Source organism: Brassica rapa, chromosome A04 (assembly GCF_000309985.2).
Source record: "Brassica rapa cultivar Chiifu-401-42 chromosome A04, CAAS_Brap_v3.01, whole genome shotgun sequence".
Classification (NCBI taxonomy): Eukaryota; Viridiplantae; Streptophyta; class Magnoliopsida; order Brassicales; family Brassicaceae; genus Brassica; species Brassica rapa.
In genome coordinates this window covers 2,150,556-2,176,263 of record NC_024798.2, presented here as the reverse complement: position 1 = coordinate 2,176,263, position 25,708 = coordinate 2,150,556, and the positions used below count along the sequence as shown (strand labels likewise).

The 25,708-nt window shown below is 35.6% G+C and overlaps 3 protein-coding genes, 1 long non-coding RNA gene and 1 pseudogene across 5 annotated transcripts; 3 read left to right on the top strand and 2 right to left on the bottom strand.

The window, feature by feature from the left end:
- The first annotated feature begins 340 nt into the window (after positions 1-340).
- LOC103863334 (regulatory protein NPR6) lies at positions 341-3,987 on the top strand. The gene has a single exon (XM_009141087.3). The coding sequence runs from the start codon at positions 2,205-2,207 to the stop codon at positions 3,078-3,080; it is 876 nt and encodes a 291-aa protein (XP_009139335.1). The 5' UTR covers positions 341-2,204; the 3' UTR covers positions 3,081-3,987.
- Positions 3,988-14,606: 10,619 nt separating this feature from the next.
- On the top strand, positions 14,607-17,912 carry LOC103863061 (UDP-N-acetylglucosamine--dolichyl-phosphate N-acetylglucosaminephosphotransferase). The gene is made up of 11 exons (XM_009140797.3): positions 14,607-15,427; positions 16,018-16,105; positions 16,270-16,361; positions 16,443-16,561; positions 16,624-16,739; positions 16,812-16,939; positions 17,025-17,111; positions 17,197-17,257; positions 17,328-17,368; positions 17,447-17,567; positions 17,653-17,912. Exons 1-11 carry the CDS (start codon positions 15,081-15,083, stop codon positions 17,710-17,712), a joined length of 1,260 nt encoding a protein of 419 aa, XP_009139045.1. The 5' UTR covers positions 14,607-15,080; the 3' UTR covers positions 17,713-17,912.
- Positions 17,913-18,249: 337 nt separating this feature from the next.
- Positions 18,250-19,543, bottom strand: LOC103863332 (annotated as a pseudogene).
- A 336-nt stretch (positions 19,544-19,879) lies between these two features.
- LOC117133735 lies at positions 19,880-21,275 on the bottom strand. The gene is made up of 4 exons (XR_004457733.1): positions 21,106-21,275; positions 20,940-21,027; positions 20,636-20,723; positions 19,880-20,125 (listed from the first exon to the last, which is right to left on the bottom strand). It is a non-coding gene; the product is annotated as an uncharacterized LOC117133735 (long non-coding RNA).
- Positions 21,276-21,437: 162 nt separating this feature from the next.
- LOC117133729 lies at positions 21,438-24,640 on the top strand. 2 transcript variants are annotated; one of them, XM_033290615.1, is made up of 2 exons: positions 21,438-22,628; positions 22,824-24,640. In XM_033290615.1, exons 1-2 carry the CDS (start codon positions 21,493-21,495, stop codon positions 24,535-24,537), a joined length of 2,850 nt encoding a protein of 949 aa, XP_033146506.1. In that variant the 5' UTR covers positions 21,438-21,492; the 3' UTR covers positions 24,538-24,640. The 2 variants fall into 2 exon arrangements, with proteins under 2 accessions (XP_033146506.1, XP_033146507.1); XM_033290616.1 differs by having other exon boundaries at positions 21,438-23,713; positions 23,951-24,640.
- Positions 24,641-25,708: the final 1,068 nt, after the last annotated feature.

Here is a 25,708-nt window from a genome sequence, read left to right as displayed (position 1 = left end):
CACAATACTGTAGAATCTCTATAAATTAATACTCGATAAATTAATAATCTCTATAAATTAATAATTTTCGCCAGTCCCAACTTGGACCGGTTCAAAATTTGACACAAATCGATAAAATAATAAGATAATAAATTTTTAGAAAATTATATGTAAATATGTGGTCCCATTAAATTTATAAATTAATAATTTATATGTATACATATTTTACAAAAGTAAGAACTTATTATTATATTTTTTTATTAACAATGAAATTATCTTTTATTTTCTTAATATTTAATATATTTTTGATGAGATTTAGTAATATTATATCTAAAACCACATTTAAGTTATATGCAATATATATTATATACACCAAATAGTATAATAAAATTAATATAAATGTCAAATTTCAAAAAAATAACAATTAATGTTTATACACTAAAATCAAACATTTTTCTTATCTTAGAATAAATATATCTTAAAATAAGAAATCTAAATAAAAAATCTTTTGTAAATTAATATATCTATAAATTAATAAAATTTTAAAGTTCCAACATTTTTAATTTAATTATAGAGGTTCTAGTGTAGTTTATCATCATCAGACATTAACTTTATATTTGTTTTTCATAATTAATCATTTAAAATTTTAAGTACTTCCGGAATAGAACATCATCATTGGTGTTTTTCCATCCTAATGTATTATGGATCATGTGGAAAGATAAGAGATTTTTTTATTTAATGTGGGGTAAAAAATGGGAAACAATGGAAGAGAGATAGTCAAAAATGGACCAACGGTCAAAGGCCAAACCATCAAATCAAATTTTAACCGAGAACAGTTCGAGACTTTTGGTGGTCTCTGCGTTAACGAATTAGGCCAATGTTCTTATCCATCACCGTCCTTGCCAATTTACCAGTTCCATATTAACACGCATGCAGATGGCTTCCAATAATGATCGTGGTTGGTCTGTTTTTTTCTCTGCGATAAATATGGTAAATGCATTTTTTTAAATCAAGTTTCATAGACGTGTCGTATAAAGTGACGCGGCACAGGTGCATTTACGATACAAACATTGTTGATTAATTTTATCACTACTAGTGTCGAAGAAAGTTATATAAATCAATTTGCTAAGTTCATCTACCATTTAAATCGCTTGACTGCATATCACCGTATATACTAAATGGAACCAACCAACCTTTTTTTTTTTTTGCAAGTTTGTCTCTGCCATGCCAACATTCAGAATCTATCAAATTAATGTATATTTTTGTTATCAATCGGTCAACGCTTTGAAATGAAAAACTGTATATATGGTATATATATATATATATACGGCTGAAATTTACTTTGAAGGAAAAATGATGATTTTCTCTGGAATAGATCTTCATATGTAAATTCTTTTAATACTGTATTACATTCTCTAACTAAAAATGTTAATGTTGACTTTTCAAATATTTGATATCGCTGTGATATATCCATTTTTGAAGGACACTAGATTATTTGGCATTTTTAAAACCACATGCATGTATGTTTCTGCATCATGGTATTGATTGAGTTTCACAGATATATATTCGTATTATCGTATACCAAGCCAAAAATACAGTTGCCAAAGATCTTGTCTTAGTTCTATTTTTCTTGCAACTAATTATATACGTGACTATTAATGCGACTAAAATATGGATTGATCAGGGCGGGTAGTTAGCAAGTTATATAAGTATTAATTTTTGTCATTTTTACATTATTCATCTGCTCTCCGTATTCGCTTGAGTTGGGATTTGAAACCGTATTGATAAAACGCGTATGTGAATATACATAAGAGTTATTATTGCCACGATTTCATGTATGCGTAACTAAGCTTGAAGATTACCGAGAAATTTAAGTTAAGATTTTGTTTTGTAGTTTTCTTTTTCCAGTATCCAAACTCTTTAATTATAAAAAAATATATTTATAAATAGTAAGTTTACTAATAACCTGGATCTTATTTGTAACCCCTAAAATGAGAAATGATATGGTCGTTTTATTATCAATAGATTTTTTCTATAATGGTCTTATCCCCCTTTCTTCATTTGGGTTTGAATATAATAAAAACATTTTGTGAGAAATAGTTATTTTTGACAATGAACATGCACATTAAATGAAAAATAAGTGGTGGATGGTGTCTTTAAATTAATTCAGCATTTTGTCTTAACTTTCTTCTTTTGTTTTTTAATCACAGAAACATTTGACAAGCATGGTGGAGAAAGCCTCCATTGAAGACGTGATGAAAGTGCTAATAGCTTCAAGAAAGCATGACATGCATCAATTGTGGACCACTTGCTCTTACCTACTCACCAAATCAGGTCTTCCAACAGAGATTCTAGCCAAACACCTCCCAATAGAACTCGTAGCCAAGGTTGAAGATCTTCGTCTCAAATCTTCCATGCCTCACCAACATGACCTAACCTCGGCTCTAGACCTAGACGACCAGAAGATCAGGAGGATGAGACGAGCACTGGACTCCTCAGATGTCGAGCTCGTGAAGCTAATGGTTATGGGAGAAGGACTCAATCTAGACGAGTCACTAGCTTTGGTTTACGCAGTGGAGAATTGTAGTAGAGAGGTTGTGAAGGCACTTCTTGAGATTGGTGCAACTGATGTGAACTTTCAAGTGGGTCCAACCAGGAAAACCGCACTCCACATCGCGGCCGAGATGGTCTCTCCGGACATGGTGGCCGTCTTACTAGACCACCATGCCGACCCAAACGTCCAGACAGTTGATGGTATCACTCCACTTGACATCCTTAGAACCCTAACGTCAAATTTCTTGTTTAAGGGGACAATTCATGGATTGACTCACACTGAACCTAATAAGCTTAGGCTTTGTCTTGAGCTGGTCCAGTCCGCAGCATTGGTGATTTCACGAGAAGAAGGGAACAATAATGATAATAACATGAAAGAAGAACACACGAGCGGAAGTAGTTTGGATTCAAGATTGGTTTATCTTAATCTTGGAGCTACTAATCGGGATCTTGGAGATGGACATGGACATCAAATGGAAGGAATGAGCCTGCATCATCATCATGACCCATCAACGATGTATCATTACCACCACCACCGCCACTTCTAGGTTTTAGAGCCGATCATCTTCTAATTATGATACGACATATTCAATACCTAATTAATTTGTTGGTATATGAGGTTTTATCTCTGTCTACGTGGATATGCAAACAAATACTAGCGGTAAGGCCTCGCTCGCTGCATCCATATCGATCTGCTCAAAGTTTAGTTGTGAGCATAACAATGATAAAAACAAAGTTTATTAGATCAACATCATTCAAATTCTCTATTTTTTTACATTATAATTTCTTTCTCTTGGGGGTTTCATGCCTGTGATGAAGGAGTTTTAAACATAACCAGAAGTGAGGATCCAAAAACGAATATCATGCTTTTTTTGTCTGTGATCATAGGGCATCTCCAACAATAATACCAAATTTGATATTGAAATTACATCAAATTTGGTGTTTTGGTGTCATAATTTTTTGTCATCTCCAATCATAGCACCAAAAGTAATATTATATATTATTTGATGTTTCGGTTTTAATAACTTTTATATTTTTGTTATTTGTAATTGATAAATAATTATTTTATCACACTTAGATATTATGTTTGTTATTTTTTTTGTAATTTTCTGTTTATAAATTTATTTACATTTATATTTTTTGGGTTAACAATATTATACTTTTATGTATTTGTTTTATATAAAATATTATATTATAAAATACAAACTATTAATTATGAAAAGCACATAACAAAATAATATATTATTTTATGTTTTGAGTGTTTATTTCAAATTTTATATTCATTCTAATCTTAATCAGCTAATATTATTAAATTTTATATTGTATAAAATACTAACTAAAATTTTATATTATTGAAATAAAATATGAAAGTTCTATGATATTTTATTTTTTTCAATATAAAGTAAATGATAATAATTATTTAGTGATTTTTACTTGAATATAAAATAAATATATTTTTATTATGTAAAATAATTTAAAAATTCAAATAATACAGTATATTTATGTTTAATTAAAATTTTGAATTAATTAATAATAATAATTGAACTATATTATTATATGAAACATAATAAAAATATGTATATTAAATAGTTGGTGTAATACTATTCACTCTAAGCCAAATTTGGTGGATTGGTATAATTTTTAGTGGTCCATTGGAGATGAAATAACACCAAATTTGGTGTTTTGGTGTCTGGAGTTGGCCTAAAAGAAGATCAGTTTGTTTCAACCCACCAACAAGGCATAACAATGTGTGTTGAGTTTGGGATTTCGATTCTATGCTTCATTCTTCCATCATTTATTTACAGTTGAATGTTGTTATACATATGAAAACAGCTTTGGTAATAGATTAACAAGATATGGTACCTGAAAAGATTTAGCTAAGAAGTCTGACCAAATCCTATAAGATGATGATTGAGATTCTTTTGGGAGTCCCTTACCCAAAGACCAATCTTGGTTAGAACCTGAAGTAACATCATTGTTCAAACTGGTTTGTATATAAAGAAGACACATAATTTATTCGAAATGGATTATTTACTATCTAATCAATAGGGGACATGAAGACCTACAAAATCCGCCTACCACCCATTTTTTTCCTTGGAGTTTAATCTGAAGAAATGGCAACGTTTTCTAGATTTTTGGGTTATGCGTTTCTAATTGATGAGTAACCAGTGGAAAGGAACCTAGCGTTATCTGATTTGAAGAGGAAGATGGTAAGGGAACGATGAAGTGCTGCACATGTATCACTACTGAAGAAGGATAGAGACCTTGCAAGACGCGTTTAAAGAAATAAGTGATGGCAAGTTCTTATCTTCCGTTGCATAGGCAATGGTGTGGCTCAGTCCGAAGCTTGGTGTTTAGCTTTAAAACTTGCAAAATTTCGGACAGTCTTAACTTTGGTCGCTTCCCTTTCAAGAGTTTCAGTTTGTTTAGCTGCTGGATACTCTCGTTTGATAAGGTCTCGCTCTTGTTCAAATTTGTTGATATTTGGAGTGTCTTGGCGGCTTCTATCTAGCTAGATACGCTCTGAGAGATAGTCTCTCGTTGTAACAAGAGGCTGATGTTATTGTTTTGGGAGCTGAGAGCAGCAGCGATAAGTCTCGACCATAGGCTACCAGTAGTTTTTTTTTTTTTGATAAAATAGGCTACCAGTAGTTACGAATATTTTGCAGCTTTATAAGCTTTATTACTTTTATATGTAAGTTTTTTCGGGTTTGGTGTGGTGTTTTTCTCTAGTTACCCGTGTTTGGGTTTCAAATGCTTTTCTTTGAGTTTTTATATCATGGCTAATTGTTTATTTCTAGTTGCCCCAGTCGTGGGTTTAGTTGCGCTGTCTTTTAAGCTCTAGTTTCTGGAGAAATTATATTCTATCTCTTGTATCTTATATATTAAAACAGAAGTCATGACTTCTTTCATGTGTGATTTTTTTTTTTATTTGGACCATCACTTTGAAATCTTATTAAATGTATTTTATTAAGAATAATAATACATAGAATCTTTAAAATACTTTAATCATAATATCTTTTGATATCTTTTTATTTAAAATATAAATATATTTATTTTAAAAATCTAACAAATCTGTTTTAAAAGATTTTTACAAGATCTTCATTTTCGAAATTATATTTAAATATTTTTCATTAATTTCGAAATTAGTTTGAAATATTATTATACATTAATAAATTCAGTAATCATTTATAAAATAAAAAATAAAAAATTCTGTAATATTTTATATATTATATAATCATAATCAGTCATATTAAAAGAAAATTATTATATTGAGCTAAGTATAATAAAATTGTATTAAATTTATAAATTTTATTTTCATAAGTATAAAATATTTATGTTCAAAAATAAAATCTAATATGTTGGTAAGATGGATTAAGCAAAATATATAATACATGTATAAAAATTAACATGTATTTCTTTAAAGCTTATAATATAAAATCTTTGTAACTACTTTAATCATAATATATTTTCATTTTAAATATAATATATATTTATATATTATATTTAAAAATTCTAATAAATCTATGTAAAAGTATTTTAACAATAATTTAATATATTTTAAGTTATCGTTTATAAAATGAAAAATAAATAAATTATATTCTATTTTACCCACTTTATAGTCATGATCAAGTTAAAATATAATTATTATACTTAAATAAATATGATTAAAGTATATTCAATTGATAAATTTATAAATTTTATTTTCATAAATATAAATTATTTATTTTAAAAATATAATATGACGATAGAACGGCTTAAAATTAACAAACCTTATAATACATGTCTAAAAATTAACATATCTTAGACTTTTGTATATACAATAATATATTATCTAAAATGAATAAGTATAAAAAATATTAGTAAAAAGAGATACAGCTTTGAAACACGGGTCAGAATTTAGCATAAATTAAATACAAAATAATTTTCAAATATGTTTTCTCATGAATATAATAATTTGTTTAATAAGTAAATGCAAATACAATAAGATAAATATATAATAAGAAGTGAAAATACATACGGTTTTAACCAAATGATTAATTATAACATGTAAATTATAAAATTATTATATTTGAAATAGTTATATAAATATTTAAGTATATGATTAATGTTAAAAAAATATCACTAATGTTTAAAAATAATAATTTATGTATAAAAAAAGTAAAAACAAACATCCGTGCGGTTGCGCGAGTCAAAATCTAGTTCTATCTTAGATCAATATAATCAGTTGGAAAAAAGCGATGTGTTAGAGCATCCATAAAAACTTTCTCAACTATTTATTTTAATAATTATATATATTGACCAATTAAAATGTGACATGTTTTAAGTGGGTTTCTCAATAATTTTTTCAACTCACGAAATATTCTTTCTACTTTCTCTCCTGATTTTTCATTTTTCTAATTTTTAATTTCTAATTATTATTTTTTTGCTACATTTTTTAATTTCTTTACATGATACTTAAGATATTTTTCATTGCAGATGATCTTGGTTACTTTATTCATATTCAGATTTGTATTTTCAGTAAAAAGAAAAGAAAAAGAGATATAAAATCCATCTTAAATTTAAAATATGTATTTAAAGATACTTTTTTATAAATTTATAAAACCACATTAAATACGTATGTTAAAATACATTTATTAAAATATGTATTTAATTAAAAAATGCATAAAATTATTTTTAACCTGAATAATATAATAGATTTAAGATATAGTTCACTCATCAAATCTCAATTATTTAATTTTCACAATTTTGTGTTCATAGTGGATTCTCTAGTTTGGGCTGGCAAAAAAAAAATCGATCTTTCAAAACTTTTGTGACATTAACCTTTTTGTGAAACAATAGTTACACATTTTGTGTGTGCATATCTATCTTATTAAAACTCAAGTACAAATTATGTTTGTTTGGAAACATGTATAGTAATTTTAAAAAAAAAATTGTTTGGAGAGATAGATTGTAGTTTTAAAAAAAAGTTTGTTTAGAAACATGGATTACAGTTTTAAAAATGAGGTTTGTTTGGAAACATAGATTGTAGTTTTAAAAAACATGTTTATTTGGAAACATGGATAGCAGTATATTAAGAAAAAAAAAGTAATGGGCTTATACTTTTAAGAAAATTTGGAAGTCCATTATATTATGAGAAACTATCTATAATATATCTGGTACATAATCGGGTTCCGTTCAAGTCTGTTTGAATTTCAGGTTTCCGGGGTCAAAAATTTCAGCCTCATTCTAATATTTCTAAATTTCTGTTTGGGTTCATTTAGGATTTTTGCGGGTTCGGTTCGAATTCAGATAACCCATTTAAATTACTTTTAAAATTTTAAAATTCATTATATATTTATATACTTTAAATTTATCAAAAAGTATAAACAAAATAATATATTAAATATAAATTTAAATAACATATGTCAGAATAACCTTCATTAAGATTATTACCGAAAAAACCTAAAATTTCCACAGCTAGGGGTTTGAACTCTTCACCTACAACTCAAACTAAGCGTCTAAGCCACTGAACCAACTCAACATCTCTTGTACTCGTATACCATATATAATGTCTATCCGATAACTAATATAAACACCCTAAAACTAGGCCCGATTGATCCCCGTATAATCCCCGCATAATTGATTCGGCGCTAGGCTCCATCTGGCCGCACGTACAGCGCCTAGCGCAATCCCGAACAGGAGTTTTAAGTATACTTTTACTATTTTATATATTTACTATTGATTATTTGTATATATTTTCAAGTATTTAAACCAACTTAAAAGTATCATATATATTCTAGATGTTTTATATATATTAAATCTAAAAATAATAAATACATATAAGTATATAAATCTATTTTGTATACATTCGGGTACCCGAAATACTTTGGTTCGGATCGGATTCGGTTTTGGTTCTCTAAAAACCAAAATTTTGAATAATTCGGATGTTTACTCAATTTCAGTTTGGGTTTGGTACTACTTTTTCGGATCAAGATCGGTTCGGTTCTACAGATTCGGGTATTTTGCCTAGCCCTTATATTATTGACATGAAAAACAAATAGAAACATATTTTTAGAAAATATATCAAAGTCTAGTAATTCATTAAAGACCAGAACCAAAGGCTAGTTGGCTAACAGGTCCATTACAAAGTTAGAGGATTTCATAATCCCTTTTGCCAGAAAGTCAGTATCTTTGTTTTCACAGTGAGAGAAGTTAGAGAAATAGCTTTTTATAAGGAAAAGTTATATAAAAATACCCCAACTAAAATTTTAAAACATAATATTTAAATTGTTTCGCTACCCCAACTAATTATTTTTCTCACTTTAGTACACAAACTCTTAAAAATGTGCCCTTTTTAATATTCAAACTTTGTTTATTTTAATTAAAAATATTAATAATTTTCAAACAAAATTTAAAAATCTCAAAAATGTAAGAAAAAATATTAAAAATTTCTAATTTATTTTAATATTTAAGAAAGAAGGTAAATAAACTATGGAAAAAATAATTTAAAAAAAAACTAATTTTGAAGGAAAAAAAATAAATTTGTTTTTTATTTCAGAAAACAAACTAAATTCAATATTTAAAACTTAAAACTTTTATTACAAAATTTAATATCATACACAATTTAGTAACTTTTATTTCTCAAACACCAAAAAAATTGAATTTTCTTAGCTTTTTTTTGTAAATTTTAGAGATTTTTTTTTAAAATTTTGTTTGTAATTTATTAATGTTTTCATTAAAACAAACAAAGTTTGTGAATTAAATAGGGCACAATTTTCAAAGTCTGTGTATTAAAATGAGCAAAAAAATTATTTGGAGTATTAAACTGGGTGGTGAAAAAGTTTGGGTATTAAAAAGCTTAAGAAAATTTAGCTGTGGGCATTGTTATGAAATTTTTCCTTTTTACAAACGTCAAAGAGATTTTTACAAACACCGAAGAGATTTCATGTATATGCTTGACGCTCCATTGATTCCCTTCATTTGATGCTTGATGTTGATTGCTCTGTTGAGTGTTTAGTTATCAGGGAAGGGTGGGAAAGTCGAGAGACGCTGCCATGTAGAGCGCCTATCGAACTGCTACGGCTTCTGCGTTTAAAGGTGAGCTAGCAAGATCATGAAACAAATAGCCTTGTTTGGATTCTGAGGAGAGTGAATCGGTTATTTTTTGGAGCTTATTTGTATGTGATGGATCTGTTATCTGGAGAATTATTGGAGCTTATTTGTCGCTGATTGCTTATGGGAAAATGTATAGCTGTCCATTTATGTTTCGTTATTCATTGAGCTTGAAACTATTTGTTTGCATTCCTTTCGCGCCCAATACACCCTGTGGAGATCGTTAGTTGTGATTCCCGTACAGGGAAAACATGCTGCCTTGCGAAAGAGAAACATTGATTCTTTAAGGTCAGTGTTTGCAGCTACGTGAACTGCTTGGTGAAGAGGTATGAGCTGCCAAACCTTCTGAGCGAAAGGGAATCTCAAAAAAATATGGATTGAAGTTTCTGATTCCTAACATCTTGGCCACTTGGTAAGGGAAGCGCCTGTTGGATAATGGACCACATGAAGGTTTTCATCTTTGGTGAGAAGGTACCCAACCGAGAAATAACCAGACTTAGTAGAATAGATGCCAGATAGGATTGGTTGCTAGACATAGGAATCTTCTCCTCTTTTCATGCTTGGCTGCAGGCATTGTATTTGCGCAGAGAACTCATGTAATATATCCTCCACCCTATATTTATTCTATTTGAGGTCAGTACAAAGTTTATAACAATCGACTAAAAGTAGTTCTTCCTGACTTGGTCTCTGAAACTCAAGGCGCTTTTGTGGCTGGGAGGTTGATCACGGACAACATAATCATAGCTCATGAACTGGTGCATGGGCTTAGAACAAACCAGAAGGTGGGAGAGAACTACATGGCCATTAAGACAGATATGTCGAAAGCATACGATAGAGTTGAGTGGAACTTTGTCGAAACACTACTCGAAAAGATGGGCTTCGATCGCATTTGGGTGAGATGGCTAATGTCGTGTATCAATTCGGTGACATTCACAGTACTTCTCAATGGTCGTTCCCACGGTTTCATCAAACCAGAGCGTGGATTGAGACAAGGGGACCCTTTGTCCCCCTTTCTCTTCATATTATGCGCTGAAGCGTTGGTTAGCATCCTCAACCATGCTGAAAGTCAGGGTCGACTTCATGGGATAAAGCTCACTGAAAAATCTCCGCCAGTGCACCACCTTCTTTTTGCAGACGACAGCTTACTCATGTGTAGGGCAGATCTACTGGAAAGTGAAGAGATTTTGAAGTGTCTCCGGAACTACGGTCTTGCTTCTGGTCAGGTGATTAATACGTCGAAGTCTTCGATCATATTTGGTTCTAAAATCCCTGAGACAAGAAAGGAAGAGATCAAAAATTTGCTTGGGATTCACAAGGAAGGTGGTGATGGTAATTATTTGGGTCTACCCGAAGTTTTCAAAGGCTCCAAACGTGATCTATTGAATTTCATAAAGGAAAAACTTGAAGGTAGATTGCAAGGGTGGTACTCAAAAACGCTTTCGATGGGAGCCAAAGAAGTCTTAATCAAATCAGTAGCTCTAGCCCTCCCCATCTACGCTATGTCCGTTTTCTTGCTTCCCAAGGACTTATGTGCCAGAATCACAAGCGCCATTGCAGAGTATTGGTGGAGCAGTGGTGATAAGAAGCGGAATATTCCGTGGGTTGCATGGCAAAAACTGTGCAAACCGAAAAATATGGGAGGTATGGGTTTCCACGACATTGGGAGGTTCAACCAGGCGCTGCTTTGTAAACAGGCTTGGAGGATATGGAGTCAACCAGAATCGCTGGTGGCCAGGGTGTTGCGAGGAAGGTATTTCAATCGAAGCTCCTTTCTTGAATGTGGTACTGGCACACGCCCCTCTTTTGCTTGGCGCAGCATTCTACAGGGGAGAGAACTTCTGAAACAAGGTCTTATTCGCCATATTGGGAATGGAGAACAATCCAATGTCTGGGTCGAAAACTGGATCATCGACACTGTGCCTCGGCCACCAATGTACAGAGCAGACAGTGTTATTGATCTCACTTTGAAGGTGTCTGATCTACTTGTTCCTGGATCAGATAGATGGAACAGGAACTTGGTGCTTCAAACTTTCACCGATGAAGATGCAGCCCGAGTACTCTGTTTGAAACCAAAAATTGCTCAGGAAGATACATACCGTTGGGGTTTTACTGAACATGGTGGTTATTCTACACAAAGTGGTTATAGATTGACTGAAGCAATCTTGGAACTAAACACACAAGGAAACCACACCCTTTCACCAATTGAAAAGAAGCTTTGGAGTGACCTATGGAAGGTCAAGGCTCCACCAAAACTGAAGCATTTCTTATGGAGGGCCCTTTCCGGAGCATTAGCGGTAAAGGAACGCTTACAGACCAGAGGAATTCCGATTGACAACACTTGTCTGAGATGTGGACTGGCCAGCGAAACAATATGTCACGTGTTGTTCACATGCAATATGGCTCATCAGGCTTGGGAGTTGGCCAACATACCAATGCCACAAGCATGATTCTCACGGAACTCGGTCTTTCTTAATCTGGTCCATGTTATCTCTGTCTCCAAGAACCACAATGCCGATGATCGTATACGCCAGGTGTTCCCATGGCTTTTGTGGCAAATTTGGAAGGCAAGGAACTCTTTGGTCTTCAATAAGCTTCACGTTAACCCACATAATATGGTGGCTAAGGCCTATGAGGAGGCAGAGTTATGGCAACAAGCTCAAAGCGTGGTATTAGAGTGAGAGGAGGTGAGGGCTACTTCCAAATGGTGTAAACCTTCTCAGGGATCTATCAAATGCAACGTAGGCTCTTCATGGAATAAATCTGGTCACCCCAGTGGAGCCGCATGGATTTTGAGAGATCACAATGGTTCCACTATCATGCATAGTAGAAGAGCTTACTTTGCACTTCGCTCCAAAGAGGAAGCGGATCTTTATTCGTTACTCTGGGCAGTTGAGAGTATGCGAGACCTCCGTAAGCATCATGTCTCTTTCGAATCCTCGTCCACTGAGATGAGAGACATCCTGCTTAATCTGCAAAACTTTCATCACTTCCACCACCTCGTCTCTGCTATTACGTATAATTTGCAGGCCATTGAGGGGTGGAGTGTGCACCACGCGAACTTGGAATGCAACTCGGTTGCAGGCGCAATAGCTACTTCTGTAACGACGGGTAGACGATACCAATCGTATGTTGCCTCTAATGGCCCGGCGTGGCTCCACTCCCTTTTGTCAGCAGAAGCTATATCATGAGGTCCTTTCTAACATCGGGCTCTACACCTACTGGTTCCCTTAGGGCCTTCCTCTCTACTTTATATGTTTCGATGCCTATTGGTATTTGTTTTTTTCTACTTCTTATGCTCGGGGGTGATTCTCACCCCTTTTTGTACGATGGTGCACTCGTTTGAGTCCCTCCCAAACCCTTTTATTTGAATGATTAATCAACGTTAAAAAAAAAAAAACAATTCATTTATGCACCATGATTATAAAATATAAATATTAACTTGAACTTATGTGTGAAAATGAGTTTTAGTTATAAAATAAATCTCAAACAACATATGCAAAAAACAATCATAAAACTTTAATAAAATGATTTATTATTTTGTGATTTTTATTAAATTAAAACATTAAAGAAAAAAAACTGTTGCTGCGTTGCAACAGACTCATATCTCGTCTGAAATAAAGTTTGGTTCAGCTCGTATTAAGGTTATTTGAGTTTTTTTAAAAATCTTACCGATTAAATTTTTGGAATCTAAATAAAAAAAACTTCTCTGAGCGATAAAAAGGCGATCGTATACAAACACCTTTTCACTTTTGCGAGCACCACCGGCGGTTCCGGCCGTCGGTTTCTTCATGTTTTTCATTTTGTTTCCACAATAATCTAATGAATTGTATGATACTTCTATTTACGATTGGATTCATCTCCAATCGACAATTTTATTCTCCCATTCAGCGATGTTAGTCTCTTCAAATTCCCCGATCACTGCCTTGTACGATCGTTATTGGCATAGGCTTGGGTCCCCTTTGTTCAATTTTGGAATCATGGGTCAGAGTTTCAGATCGTTCTCGTCGAATGGAAGATCTGTTTTTCTCCACTTCGGAGCGTTTTCTTCCGGCAAGTCTTCGTGGTTTCGTCGGTGTCTTATCCTAGCACTTGTTGCACGATGGTTATCTTCCTCATCCGGTCAATTCTGGAGAGATGCAGTCATTCCTTAAGCCACCTTGGCCTGGAGACTACAAGATCGCTTCTGTCCTGAATCTATTGTTGTTAAAATCCATCACAGCCGCTTGTGTACAGAGTGTGCATGAACAGACGTCTTTGTTGATGGGGTTTGTTTGGCGATTCTAAAATTTCAAAGATGGTGTATCAAGGATATAAAGGTACTGATGTTAATCTCTCACCTTAATGGTTAATACGATCGTTTGGGTGTTGGATGATGCGGAAGCCATCAGGGCAACAGAGAGTATCAGTGTCTATGAGTGGATGGGGTAAACAGAAGACTATATGGTCATTCTATCGGAGTCAAAAATGGAGCTCTATAGAGTCTACTTTAATACAAATAACATGGATACAGACCAATTGGTACCGTGTTGACGTTACAAAGCATGTTCCGGATACAATGGGTTTTTACTGTTCGATATGGAAAAAGAATAAAATGCCAAAATGGCATACCTATCGTATCAGAGTGAGACGGATTCTCGAGAAGGAAAATAACAGATCACATATTCTGTTAGCGTGTAAGGCTTACTGCAAAAGAAAGCAACGTCAATCTTCACTTCTACAAATAATTTGTCTTCAGCATATGTCGCGTATTTATGCTTATGTAATAAATTGTATGTCGTTGCTTTGTTTACGATTCTATAACTCTATTTGTATTTTGATATATCAAAAAAATAAGTTTAGACGTTAAGAAAATAAAAATCTTACCGAGTTTTAATTATGATTTAGTTTTGTTAATTCGGTTCGATATTTGGTTAATCCGATCTGAGTTTTTGGTATAAATTGGGAATATTATTATTAAAAAAAAATAAAAGAACAAAAAAAAAACAGATTACCGAACCAAAAACAATACTCTCTCTGTTTCAAAATACTTGGTGTTTTAGGTGAATGCACAAGAATTAAGACATACTATTTTTTCTAAAAAGTAATACTAAAAATATAAAGTAAAACTAATTCAACCAATCATAAAAACCACTATAAAACATCATTGGCGACACAGTTTTCTAAAAAACTAAAACTAATATAAAAATATCAAAACATCAAGTATTTTAAAATATTTTGAACTTTCCAAAACATCATCTAACCGAAAATGTTTAGTTTGGTTTGGTTGGACGGATTCGGCCCGGTTCAAAATCAGTATTTTTTAAGTGCTATATAATATACGGTGTCGTATTTGCTAAGTCCACCTTCGGCTCGTGACGCGTGCGGTGATTTGATTCTACAGAGACTTTCAACTTAAGCAAAAACTCGAGAAAGCAAAATCCAGAGAGAGGCGGGGGAGAGCCAACGGATCCGCCATGACTGCTCGCCAGAGAACTTCTCCAGTCACTAAATCCGAGAAACCACCGACGGAGCAGAAGCCCACCATTGCTTCCTCTGAAGATTTCCATCTCTCACCGCCGAAACTGAGAGTGATCTTCGTGATCTCTTCGCTCCTCTGCTCGCTCTACCTCTACCTACTCTGTTTCCACTACAATGTCGATGGCGAGCTCAAGCGTCCGATCCTCATCAACGCGGGGCTTAGCTTGGTGGGTTTCTTCGTTACACTCAAGCTGATCCCCGTGGCTGCTAGATATGTTCTGAGGCGTAACATGTTTGGTTTCGATATCAATAAACGTGGCACTCCTCAAGGTGATGTTAAAGTGTAAGTCTTTACTTTTGTCTCCTTTCGTTGTTTTTGGTTTCAGCTTAGTATTAGTGTTTGGAGTGGATGTTCTGTTGAAGTCTAGGCTTGATTTGATCTCTTGTCACATCTGACTTCTACTTGTTTGGTCGGATTAATTTATTTATGTTAAAGTTTAAGTCTTTACCTCTTTAGATTTGTTTCCTTTAGTTGTTTTGGTTTCAGCTTTGTGTTAGTGTCGAAGTTTAGGCTTGATTTGATCTCATTTGACTTCTGTGATGTTTAAAGTGTAAGTCTCTACCTGTCTGGCTGTCTCCTTTATTCGTTTTGGTTTCAGCTTAGTTGTAGTGTTTCAAATACATGTTCTGTGGAATTTGATCTATGTGACATCTGACTTCTGCTTTACCTCTTTAGATTTGTATAGTTTAGTTGTTTTGGTTTCAGCTTATTATAGTGTTCACCGTTTTGCTTGAAATGGATGTTTCTATTGAAGTCTAGGTTTGATTTGATCTCTGTGACATCTTACTTCCGCTTGTGTGGTAAGATTGAAGAGTCTTTGGTGTGCTGAGTTTCACCATTTCTAACTTTTTGTTCGTCTTGTTTCTTTGTAGGCCTGAGTCATTGGGAATTGTTGTGGGTATTGTCTTCTTGATTGTGGCGATAATATTCCAGTTCTTCAACTTCACTGAAGACTCGTTGGTAAGTGTGTGCTGTACTCTGATCTACAAGCTTGTTCATTCATTTCTTTTCGCTGAATGGGTCATTGTGTATATTTTGTTGCTATACGGATGTGCACTATGTACTTTGTAGTTCTTGGCTCATTTATTTCTTTAAAGAAAATATTCATCAATCTCTCTATGCAGTGGCTTGTGGAGTACAATGCAGCACTGGCCTCTATTTGCTTCATGATATTGCTTGGATTTGTAGATGACGTCCTTGATGTGCCCTGGAGAGTGTAGGTGCACTTCTTATAATTGTTTGATTTAAGTTCATATACAAACTTCTATCTACATATTAATTCTTCTCATATATTCAGAAAACTTCTCTTACCATCGTTTGCAACTCTTCCACTGTTAATGGCTTATGCTGGACATACAACTATCGTTATACCAAAACCTCTAGTTTCTTATGTTGGCTTGGAGATACTTGATCTAGGTACATTTCTTCCTTTTACATAGTGTTATATCATGTTCTTAATTGAATTGTTCTCCTGGCAGGATGGATATATAAGTTATATATGGCGCTATTGGCTGTCTTTTGCACTAATTCGATAAACATTCACGCTGGTCTGAATGGCCTTGAGATCGGTCAAACCGTTGTTATTGCAGCTGCTGTAAGTTCTGCAGTCAAAATGCGTTTCAGTTTTTCATTCTTTCGTCCCATTTTGCCTTCATGTTACTTGTAGATTTTGATACACAACGTTATGCAAATCGGAGCATCTGTGGATACTGAGTTTCGCCAAGCTCATGCCTTCTCTATATATCTTACTCAGCCGTTGATGGCAACATCCTTGGCAATGCTTGCTTACAATTGGTAATACTAAGTACTTTGACTTTTCTTTAGTTGAAGCTAATGCTTTCTCTTAACCACATTGATGTCCTTTCTTTCATTTTGTCAGGTACCCTTCTGCAGTTTTTGTTGGAGACACTTACACAGTCTTTGCAGGAATGACTATGGCTGTTGCTGGCATTCTAGGTCACTTCAGGTGTGTTTCCAGCTGTACATACCTTGCTTTTGCATCTAACTAAAGCGTGAAGCCTGCAACTAACTAACTCTATTCTCCTTTGCAGTGAAACCCTCCTGATCTTTTTCCTTCCTCAAGTTTTGAACTTTCTGTTGTCGCTTCCACAGGTTTGATCACCTGTCTCCTGCTCACGCTTTCTTATTAAGCATCTGACTTGCTGTTGTGTAACTCTTTTAGCTTGCTGGCATTGTGAAATGTCCACGGCATCGTCTCCCCAAGTAAGCCATTTTTTTTTCCCTCTGTTACATAAAAGCAGAGCCGACAACACATGACACACTCTCTCTCTTTTGAACCAGGTTTGATCCTGCTACGGGTTTATTAACGGGAACAAAAGATGGGACGCTTGTCAACGTGTACCTGAGGATTTTTGGTAGAAAATCAGAAAAGTCTCTTTGTATTCATCTCCTTGTTTTCCAGGTAAGCTTCTAATGCACATTTATGTTGGCTTGTTGTTACTTGCAAGATAGAGATTACACCTTTGGTTTTTGTGTTTCTGATGCAGGCACTAGCTTGCGCCTTCTGTTTCCTGCTTAGGCATTTTCTCGCTGGTTGGTACAAATAAAATCTTTGCAACATGAAGAATCTTTATACGGTTCCTCCGTTTTATCATCTCTCTGCCTTCACAAATCACACAGACGTTTTGTTCTTTATATCCAATAGCATCATCGTTTTAGTTCATTTACAAAGATAGTTTCAATCCTTAAACGAGACCAAGGCGAGTGAATCTCAAAAATATCAAATATAATCAAATATTTTGTAGCATTTTTCGCATCTAATTTAAAGAGGAACGTCTACCATTGCATAAACTCATATGCAGTATTTTATAATGGGTGAATTTGACATTTGATACTTATCATCAATGATGTGTGTTCTATAATGGATGAATTTGACATTGGATATAATAAATTACGAAAAATATAAGGATTGGCAAATAAAAAGGATGGATGACCATATTGTGATGGTCTAGTGGTATCTATTGGATGAGAAGTTGCTTGTTGGTTTATGTCAAGGATCGATTCTCGAAAATTGCTAGTTCTACATGTAGTCAGGTGGCGTGGATTTTTAACTCTCAGGTAGGCCGACCACATACGTACTTATCTCTCGTTGGTTCTGAACAACGTTTGAAAACGTATATATAGAAATAAAACAGAACCAAACTTAAAAGCAAAACAAACAAAATCATCTCCTATTATCAAGCCTTGATCCTGAAATATCAGAACAATTATTCACTAATTTAATATCAAAATCCAACAATAAATACGTCTCGGTAGCTCTCTCTGGCCTCTTTGGAGATCCAGTCTTCACAATTTGTATCAAACTGTTCACATAAATACGTCTCGGTAGCTCTCTCTGGGGCCCACGCCCCCTTGCCCCATGCCCTAAGCCGGCCCTGCTCCGATGTTGGCCAACCGCTCTCCGACACCACGATCTTCACTGCTCCGCCACTTAATTCCTCCAATGCCGCGTAGATAGTATCCAGGAGTGCGACGAAGAGGTTTCGATATATGTTTGACCGTCATTGACTACATTCTTATACGAAGTTAACAGAGCGTACTCCAAACTGACGTCTCTCATGTTGTTAGCGTAGATGAAGTAAGTGTCGATATTCACTAGCAGAGGAGATTTCTTGCTTACTAAGAAAGATAACACCGGGTCAATAAAGATCCGAAAATTTGATGTGAATATTCCGCCGGAGGGCGGATACCCATTAAAACCGCGGGTGTCTATAGTTGTGGAGACCTTGATCCCGAGGTCTGAAACAGCATTCTCAATGTTTTGCATTGCGGGGAGGACAAACATCGCGGCTGGGTCCGAGGGTTGCACCTCGTTCCCTACCGATATGTAGCGGAATTTAACACCCTCTGTGTAGTTGCGGACGTTGTTGCGGACCCATGTGTCGGCTTCCAGGTAGTCGGTGGCGATACGCTGGAGATCCGAGTTGGGAACATCGAGTAGAAGCTCGAAGTTGGAGCCTCTTAGAGCGGTGAGAACTTCTTGGTCGGGATCGTAAAGCCGCATATGTCGGATGTTACGCTGCCCGTAAAACGCAACCACATCTGCCGGATGTGGCAGGTTGTTTCCGATTCTCCCGTAGCACACTCCGATTTGCCCCGCTTCATTTCCAAATTAAAGATCATCCGTAATGAAAATAACATTTTAAATCAAATTCGGATATCATCAATAGGTTAAGAACTGGACCTGCCGTGTCGAAGAAGGAAGCAAGTAGGAAGCTGAGAATAAGCAGTAACAGTGGTATGGAGGCTAAGCAACTCGATCGATGATGAGACATCTTCAAGAAATAACAATGAAAAGATGATGTTAAAATACACCGATTTGTTTTATTCCAAGAGTAAATGGGTGACTTGTAAGTCAATGAAATGAAACAAAGTCATCGAGTCATATCATTCACTAGTTTTGGAATATTATCCATTAAATCCACCGTTGATGAATGTCTCCCTAAATCTATGCTTTGAAAAGTCAGAAGTGTGAATTGCTAAAACTTGCTTTTGCACGTTAAGGCATATAAATGCTAAAACTTGCACACGTTCCAAATGCGTAAGATCATGTACAAAATAAATTAACAGCTTGTTTTGCAGATCAAGTTCTGGGGATAATTGCACTTGAAATAAATAATTGAAGAAGTTTAAATAGCGGGTGATAATGATGAGATTTACTAATGCCCACAAATCATTTTTAGAACTTGGAAGTTCATATCAGAGGCCAGAATAGAATACCAAACTCATGTTCCTATTAGTATATTAGACAAAAGATAAGTAGCAAGCTGGAAAAATGGATACATCAACAAATAGATCACTAGAGCATGATTATTGCAAAGACCCATATTAGGGGTTCTTATTATTTTTTAATGCTTTTAAGTACAAAAAGTGATTTAAGAGACAAATTTAAGAAACTCCAACATTTAATTGCTCCATTGCAAGGTTCTTACAACATTACTTTCACTCTTCTTACTTGATCTTCTTTAGCCAATGTTGTTCCAATGTCAAAGACGATGAAACAGAAACAAGAAAACCTCAATAAAATGAATCAATAACCAGAACTTGAAACATGAAACAAAACAACAAAGCATATCATTCTCATTACTCAAACAGAACAAGAACATTAACATGAAACAGAGACAGAACAAGCACAACAACTTGTAGTTCCCCGTACGTCTTGTGCAGCATTGTAATTCTTCACGGAACCAGTAGTAAAAGTTATTTATTAAACCGTTCTAACAGAAGTAAACAAACATCCAGGTGCTGTAAAAAAAAATCTATCAATTGAAACAACGATCTTCCTAACAGAGAGCAAGCCATCATTAGATTCGTGAAGCTAACACACACACACATATATAAACAGAGCAAAACTCAACTAAAACAACGCAAGCTGTTAAGGGAAACATATGAACCGTTCTAATAGAATCAGTAGTGACCATGAGAAGCTAAACATATATGTAATAAAAGAGTGGTGAAACTGAAACATACTCGCAATGGCCTTATGATAAGCTTGAAAGAAAGCACGACCTAATATCCCAGAACCCATCACAATGAACCGCACAATGATTCTCCCAGCCTGTAAAATGAAAAACATGAGGAATAGTTAGTAATTTAGTATTGATTGATGCAACTTGATAAAGCCTTTACCTATTGATATCTATATATATGGCATGAGGCAAGAGGGTAACAAAAGAACAAATCAATCTCTCTCTCGGATTTATACAAATGAACCAACAAACAATTTTAAAGGAAACAGAGGAAATGGAGAAGCAACGAGAGGGAGAAAACCCACCGTGGATTGGATTAGTTGATCGATTACTGAGCTGTGGCTACAAAAACAGAGTACTGGAGAGAAGTGCAAGCCACCACTATACCTTCCACTACCGCAAAAAGAATTAAACCACAAACTCAGATGTGTCATCCCAACAAGCGACTATATAGGACATGAGAGCACTCACCAACGGAACCTGAGACAAAGCTAAGGTAATCTTGAGGTATTAATCTTCTGTCAAACCCATGCAAAGGGATAAAATATCCAACACGGCTAAGTACAAGCAACACAGTCGTCACAAACAACCTCCTCCTTATCTCGCTCTTAAAGAACCTTTCTGCTGCGGTATGATAAGCACTAACGGGCCTCGGGAGATGGTTATTGGGCTTCTGAAGTTATCAAGTCAATAAACCTTTTATTAGTCTATTTAAGTCTTCTGTATTGTACCAAAAACACTTATCGAATTACGATCACAAATTATCAAGAGGATTCCTCCTCAAGCTTTCTTTCTCCCTCTTTCTCTTCTCATCTTAACTCTTCCTCTGATCTTCTCCCCTTTCTGTTACAAATCACGATGAACCCTGATCCGGGTTTATCAATGGTATCAGAGCACAGTCATCCTCTTGACAGTGCGTTTCCGGATTCAACATCGAACTCCGAATGGAGGGATGAGATGATGGCTCTATTGATCAAATGGAGAGCTGAAGATAAAGAGCGATTCATGAAATGGAGAGCTGAAGATCAGGAGCGCCAGCTTAAATATGATAATCTGCGCCAGACATTACCGCAGATGACGATGAAGACTGATCTCGATCCGGTGGAGAAGACTCACAAACCATCGGGGAATTTCGTCGAGCAGATGGTGTGCGACCCTCCAGACAAAGCACTTGACGGAGATCGATTTGGGTTCGCGGATGGTGATTCTCAAGTTCATAACACATTTATCCCTAAGAGGTATGAAGATCTAAAACGCTATGGAGGTATCAGGTTCAGAAGGATTCCGATCAAGCTAATCTACCACAAGGCTAGGTTTAAGAAACGGAAAAGACGGCTAATAAGGGGGAAACGCGAGCTTTCGGTTTCACAAAAACTGAAGATATCAACAAACTCTTTGCGTTTGGTTGTGAAGAGTGTGAGAACGAAGAAACAGTACCACCGGAAGAAGAGAGCCACACAGATTAAACTCGCAGAAGCTTGTAAGAGTTTAGGAATGTTCTGTGAATCTTCAGGTTATAGGGATACTAAAAGGCATTTTCAGATCCGTCTGGGAACAAGAAAGATCTGGGAGACAGGAGTCAAGCGAGAGACTCATCCCTTTGTGTATGGGTTTACTTCTCATACTCCTATGGATATTGATGGTCATGTTGATACGTGGATAGGAGATCAAAGTATCTTTGCTGAGGAGCTTAAGGCGCTAGATCATGATGATAATGATGCTGTGATGGAGTCTTTGCAATATGAAACGTCAGTGGTGTCTGAATTCAAGGAAATGGCCAAGTGTAAGCGCCATAAAGTTCAACAAAAGTGGGGAAAACGAGGGTTTCATAAGGTTCGGTTCAAGGTTATACTTCACCAAAGAAATAAAGTTGCAGCTGAGAAAGTTACAAAAGGTGGAGAACCTTTCAAGCTGGGAAATTCAGAATCGCTTCACACAAGAAGATCCAAATACACAAGAAGGCTCTTTGTCAAATGGTGCTACTTTAAGGCCAGGAAGCGTAAACAGTATAAAATGGGTTTTATTGCTCAGATTGAGCATGTGCTGCCTGACAGTAGTCATGAGAATCAAACTAGAGGGCAGGGAAGGAAAATTTACCCTGGTGGTTTTCAGTTTCCACAATGGCCACAATTTATCAAGAGTTGCAGTAAGATTTACCATGTTTCTGGTAGTGCTAATCTACAAACCGAAGAAACAGGGGAATCTCACAAAAGTGTCCAGTTCGAGTTGTCTCTTTTCAATGGTAAAATAAAAGGTAAACCCCCAGAAGGTGATTCAGAAAACAGAAGAGAAGCATTAGAGTATAAAGTCTCTGTTAGTGAAAATGGTGGGTCTAACTTGGAGTTGATTGGTGGAAATGGGACTGACAATTTCAGCTTCTCTATATATGTGAAGCAACAGACCGGGAGGCTTGTGAAGACTTTTTGTGGGAGACAACTTTTGGAATTTTGTTTGGCTGTTCAAGTATGGGAACCTGGTGGGAAGTCAGATAAAGATGTTCAACTTGTCGATGTTCATTATCAGTTCATCAATGGAAGAGAATGGGATTTTTTGGAGAGTGTTGAGGAATTGAGTAAGGTGGAACCAAGACCACCAGAAATGATTAAGCCCAAAAATTTGGTTTCTCTCCTTGATACTGGTGCGTTAGTGACGGAACTGATCGAGGATTGCAACACTGATGCGCTCATGGTAACGGCTTCTATCGTTCATCAACTTGAGGACAAGTTGGTTCTCCACCGGGGGAGTATTGATAAGAGGGCAGAGTTAGAAAAGAGCAAGGTTGAGCAACTGAGAGAAGTAGAAGAATGGCTTGCGCATGCATTGCAGGCTGTAGGGCAGGAAATGCAGAGAAGGGTTTATAAGAACCGGTTAAGGCTGAGAAGGGTTCTTGCTCAGGTAGGAGAACTTGAAAATCTGAGTTTGGTAGAAGCATGTGAAGGGACTTATGCAGGGATTTCCTATACGGGTGCGGCTGTTGGAGATGTATGGGATATCATAGCTCATATCAAGAAGTTCTTGGAGATTGAGAATGGGTTTGGAGTTGAGATTAATATGGGGTCGTGGAACTTTGTTACAAAAGGCGTCTGGTCGTGCTTGTGGATATCGGTGAAGTATAATATTCGTCTACGCCACTGTGTTAGAGGCGTTTGCGTTTCACGTCCATTGCGGGGGTTTCAGGTATATAAGATCAATAAGGAAGCAACTCTGAGCATAATGGATGTCAAGTTGACGATGGAGTCCTCGGGAGAGCATGTAGCTGCAATCTTCACCCACAAGCTGTTTCACTTACCGAGGCCACCCGAGTGGTATACAAAAGGAGCAACGTGGTGTTCAGTGACAAGGTTTTGGTTCAAGATATCAGGCTGCTACTATATATTCAAAGTTGAGAACCATTCAATTTCAGTCTCTACGTATGAAGCGTTTCAGTCACCAAGACCACCGGAGCTGATTCTGTTCATAGTGAGATTTAGGCAGTGGAAGTCAAAGAAGCTAGAATCCGGGGTAGTAGAGAACAAAACTCGAGCTATGTTGAGTTCAAACGACAGGACTTGGTCACAAGTGTATGGTGCTTTTCCCGGCATCATATTTTGGAGGACTTGGTGCAGGAAGCTTATTGAAGATCAGTCAAGGGTGGGCATTCTCATAGCTGAAATGGCATCACTTACCAAAGTTGCTGGAGCTGTCTTGCAAGGACTGAGTTTATGGATTCTAGCCGAAGAGCAGGTGCAAGGTGGAGGAATTGAGGAGGAGATATTGAGGATACTCAACAGGGTTACTGCTCTCCTTCTAGAGATTGCTTATGCCAACTTGAGGACAAGTCGGATCTCTAACGGGGGAGTATTGATAAGCACTAACGGGCCTCGGGAGATGGTTATTGGGCTTCTGAAGTTATCAAGTCAATAAACCTTTTATTAGTCTATTTAAGTCTTCTGTATTGTACCAAAAACACTTATCGAATTACGATCACAAATTATCAAGAGGATTCCTCCTCAAGCTTTCTTTCTCCCTCTTTCTCTTCTCATCTTAACTCTTCCTCTGATCTTCTCCCCTTTCTGTTACAAATCACGATGAACCCTGATCCGGGTTTATCACGGTATTGAGCACTGAGTTCTCTGGAGGAACAATCTCCATATCAATGAAATTAGGATTTCATTCAGCATGAAGCAACAGACTGTGTCCTGACAAGTGATTGCGCTTTTAATTAATCTCTTTGCTTTGATTCGGTATGAAACAGAGGAAGAGAAGCTTACGCTTTGAGACGAAGCCGTAGGAGGGTTGCTGCAGAAGCGAGATTGGTCGAAGAGGAGGAGAATGATGGAACAAGAAGACTCAGCTTTGTTGTTGTTGCAGAGATAACCGCGGCTCAGAGGCAAGGAAGAAGAAGAATGCGACAGCTGTCTCATAAGAGACGTCCCTTGCGGAGCCAAATTAAGAGATGTCTTCTCCGTGTTTTGTATTTTTCATTTTTTTTTAATCACAATAACCTAAGAGACGTGCTTAGGAGACTGCGATAATGGTGCTCTAAGAGATATATTAACAATACAACAAGGCTAAAGAACAGAAAGCAAGTCCCATCCGTGTTAATCTTTTCTGGGTTAATGAGGACTGACTTCTTACTTTTCGTCAGGTATACATATAACCAGAAGCTCAGATCAACTAATCAGTTATGGTAACCAGAATCTGTTCTTTTGGCTCTTCGACGAAAATTGTCTACTTTATAATAAGAGATATATATATATATATATATATATATATATATAGATAGATTCCTTTTTTGTTATGAAAATATTAATGAATATTCTTATACATGTGTGAAATATACATTATATTCTCAATATCAAGTCGTAGCCTCGTAGCTACCTCATAGCAGTCTAGAAAATCAGTACAAAAATGATGAAATACAAATAAATATAGAGTTATTAACATTTAAAGGCAGTTTTCAAGTTTTTATTACACTATAGAGCAGTTTGTGCTACTAAGGTAGTTTTTAGTGGCTAATTACAACACTAACCCTAACTATAAGGAAATCTAGTTGCTGGTTTAGTTATCTTCTACAATTTTTTTCTGTGTTTGA

What these genes read in the sequence shown, in the direction of transcription:
- LOC117133729 (XM_033290615.1), top strand. Translation starts at nt 21,493, where the DNA reads ATGAACCCTGATCCGGGTTTATCAATGGTATCAGAGCACAGTCATCCT. An exon ending in TGGTGCTACTTTAAGGCCAG is followed by an intron (nt 22,629 to 22,823) that starts GAAGCGTAAACA and finishes TCTACAAACCGA; the next exon opens with AGAAACAGGGGAATCTCACA.
- LOC103863061 (XM_009140797.3), top strand. Translation starts at nt 15,081, where the DNA reads ATGACTGCTCGCCAGAGAACTTCTCCAGTCACTAAATCCGAGAAACCA. An exon ending in CTTGATGTGCCCTGGAGAGT is followed by an intron (nt 16,362 to 16,442) that starts GTAGGTGCACTT and finishes TCATATATTCAG; the next exon opens with AAAACTTCTCTTACCATCGT. An exon ending in TTCATCTCCTTGTTTTCCAG is followed by an intron (nt 17,568 to 17,652) that starts GTAAGCTTCTAA and finishes TTTCTGATGCAG; the next exon opens with GCACTAGCTTGCGCCTTCTG.
- LOC103863334 (XM_009141087.3), top strand. Translation starts at nt 2,205, where the DNA reads ATGGTGGAGAAAGCCTCCATTGAAGACGTGATGAAAGTGCTAATAGCT.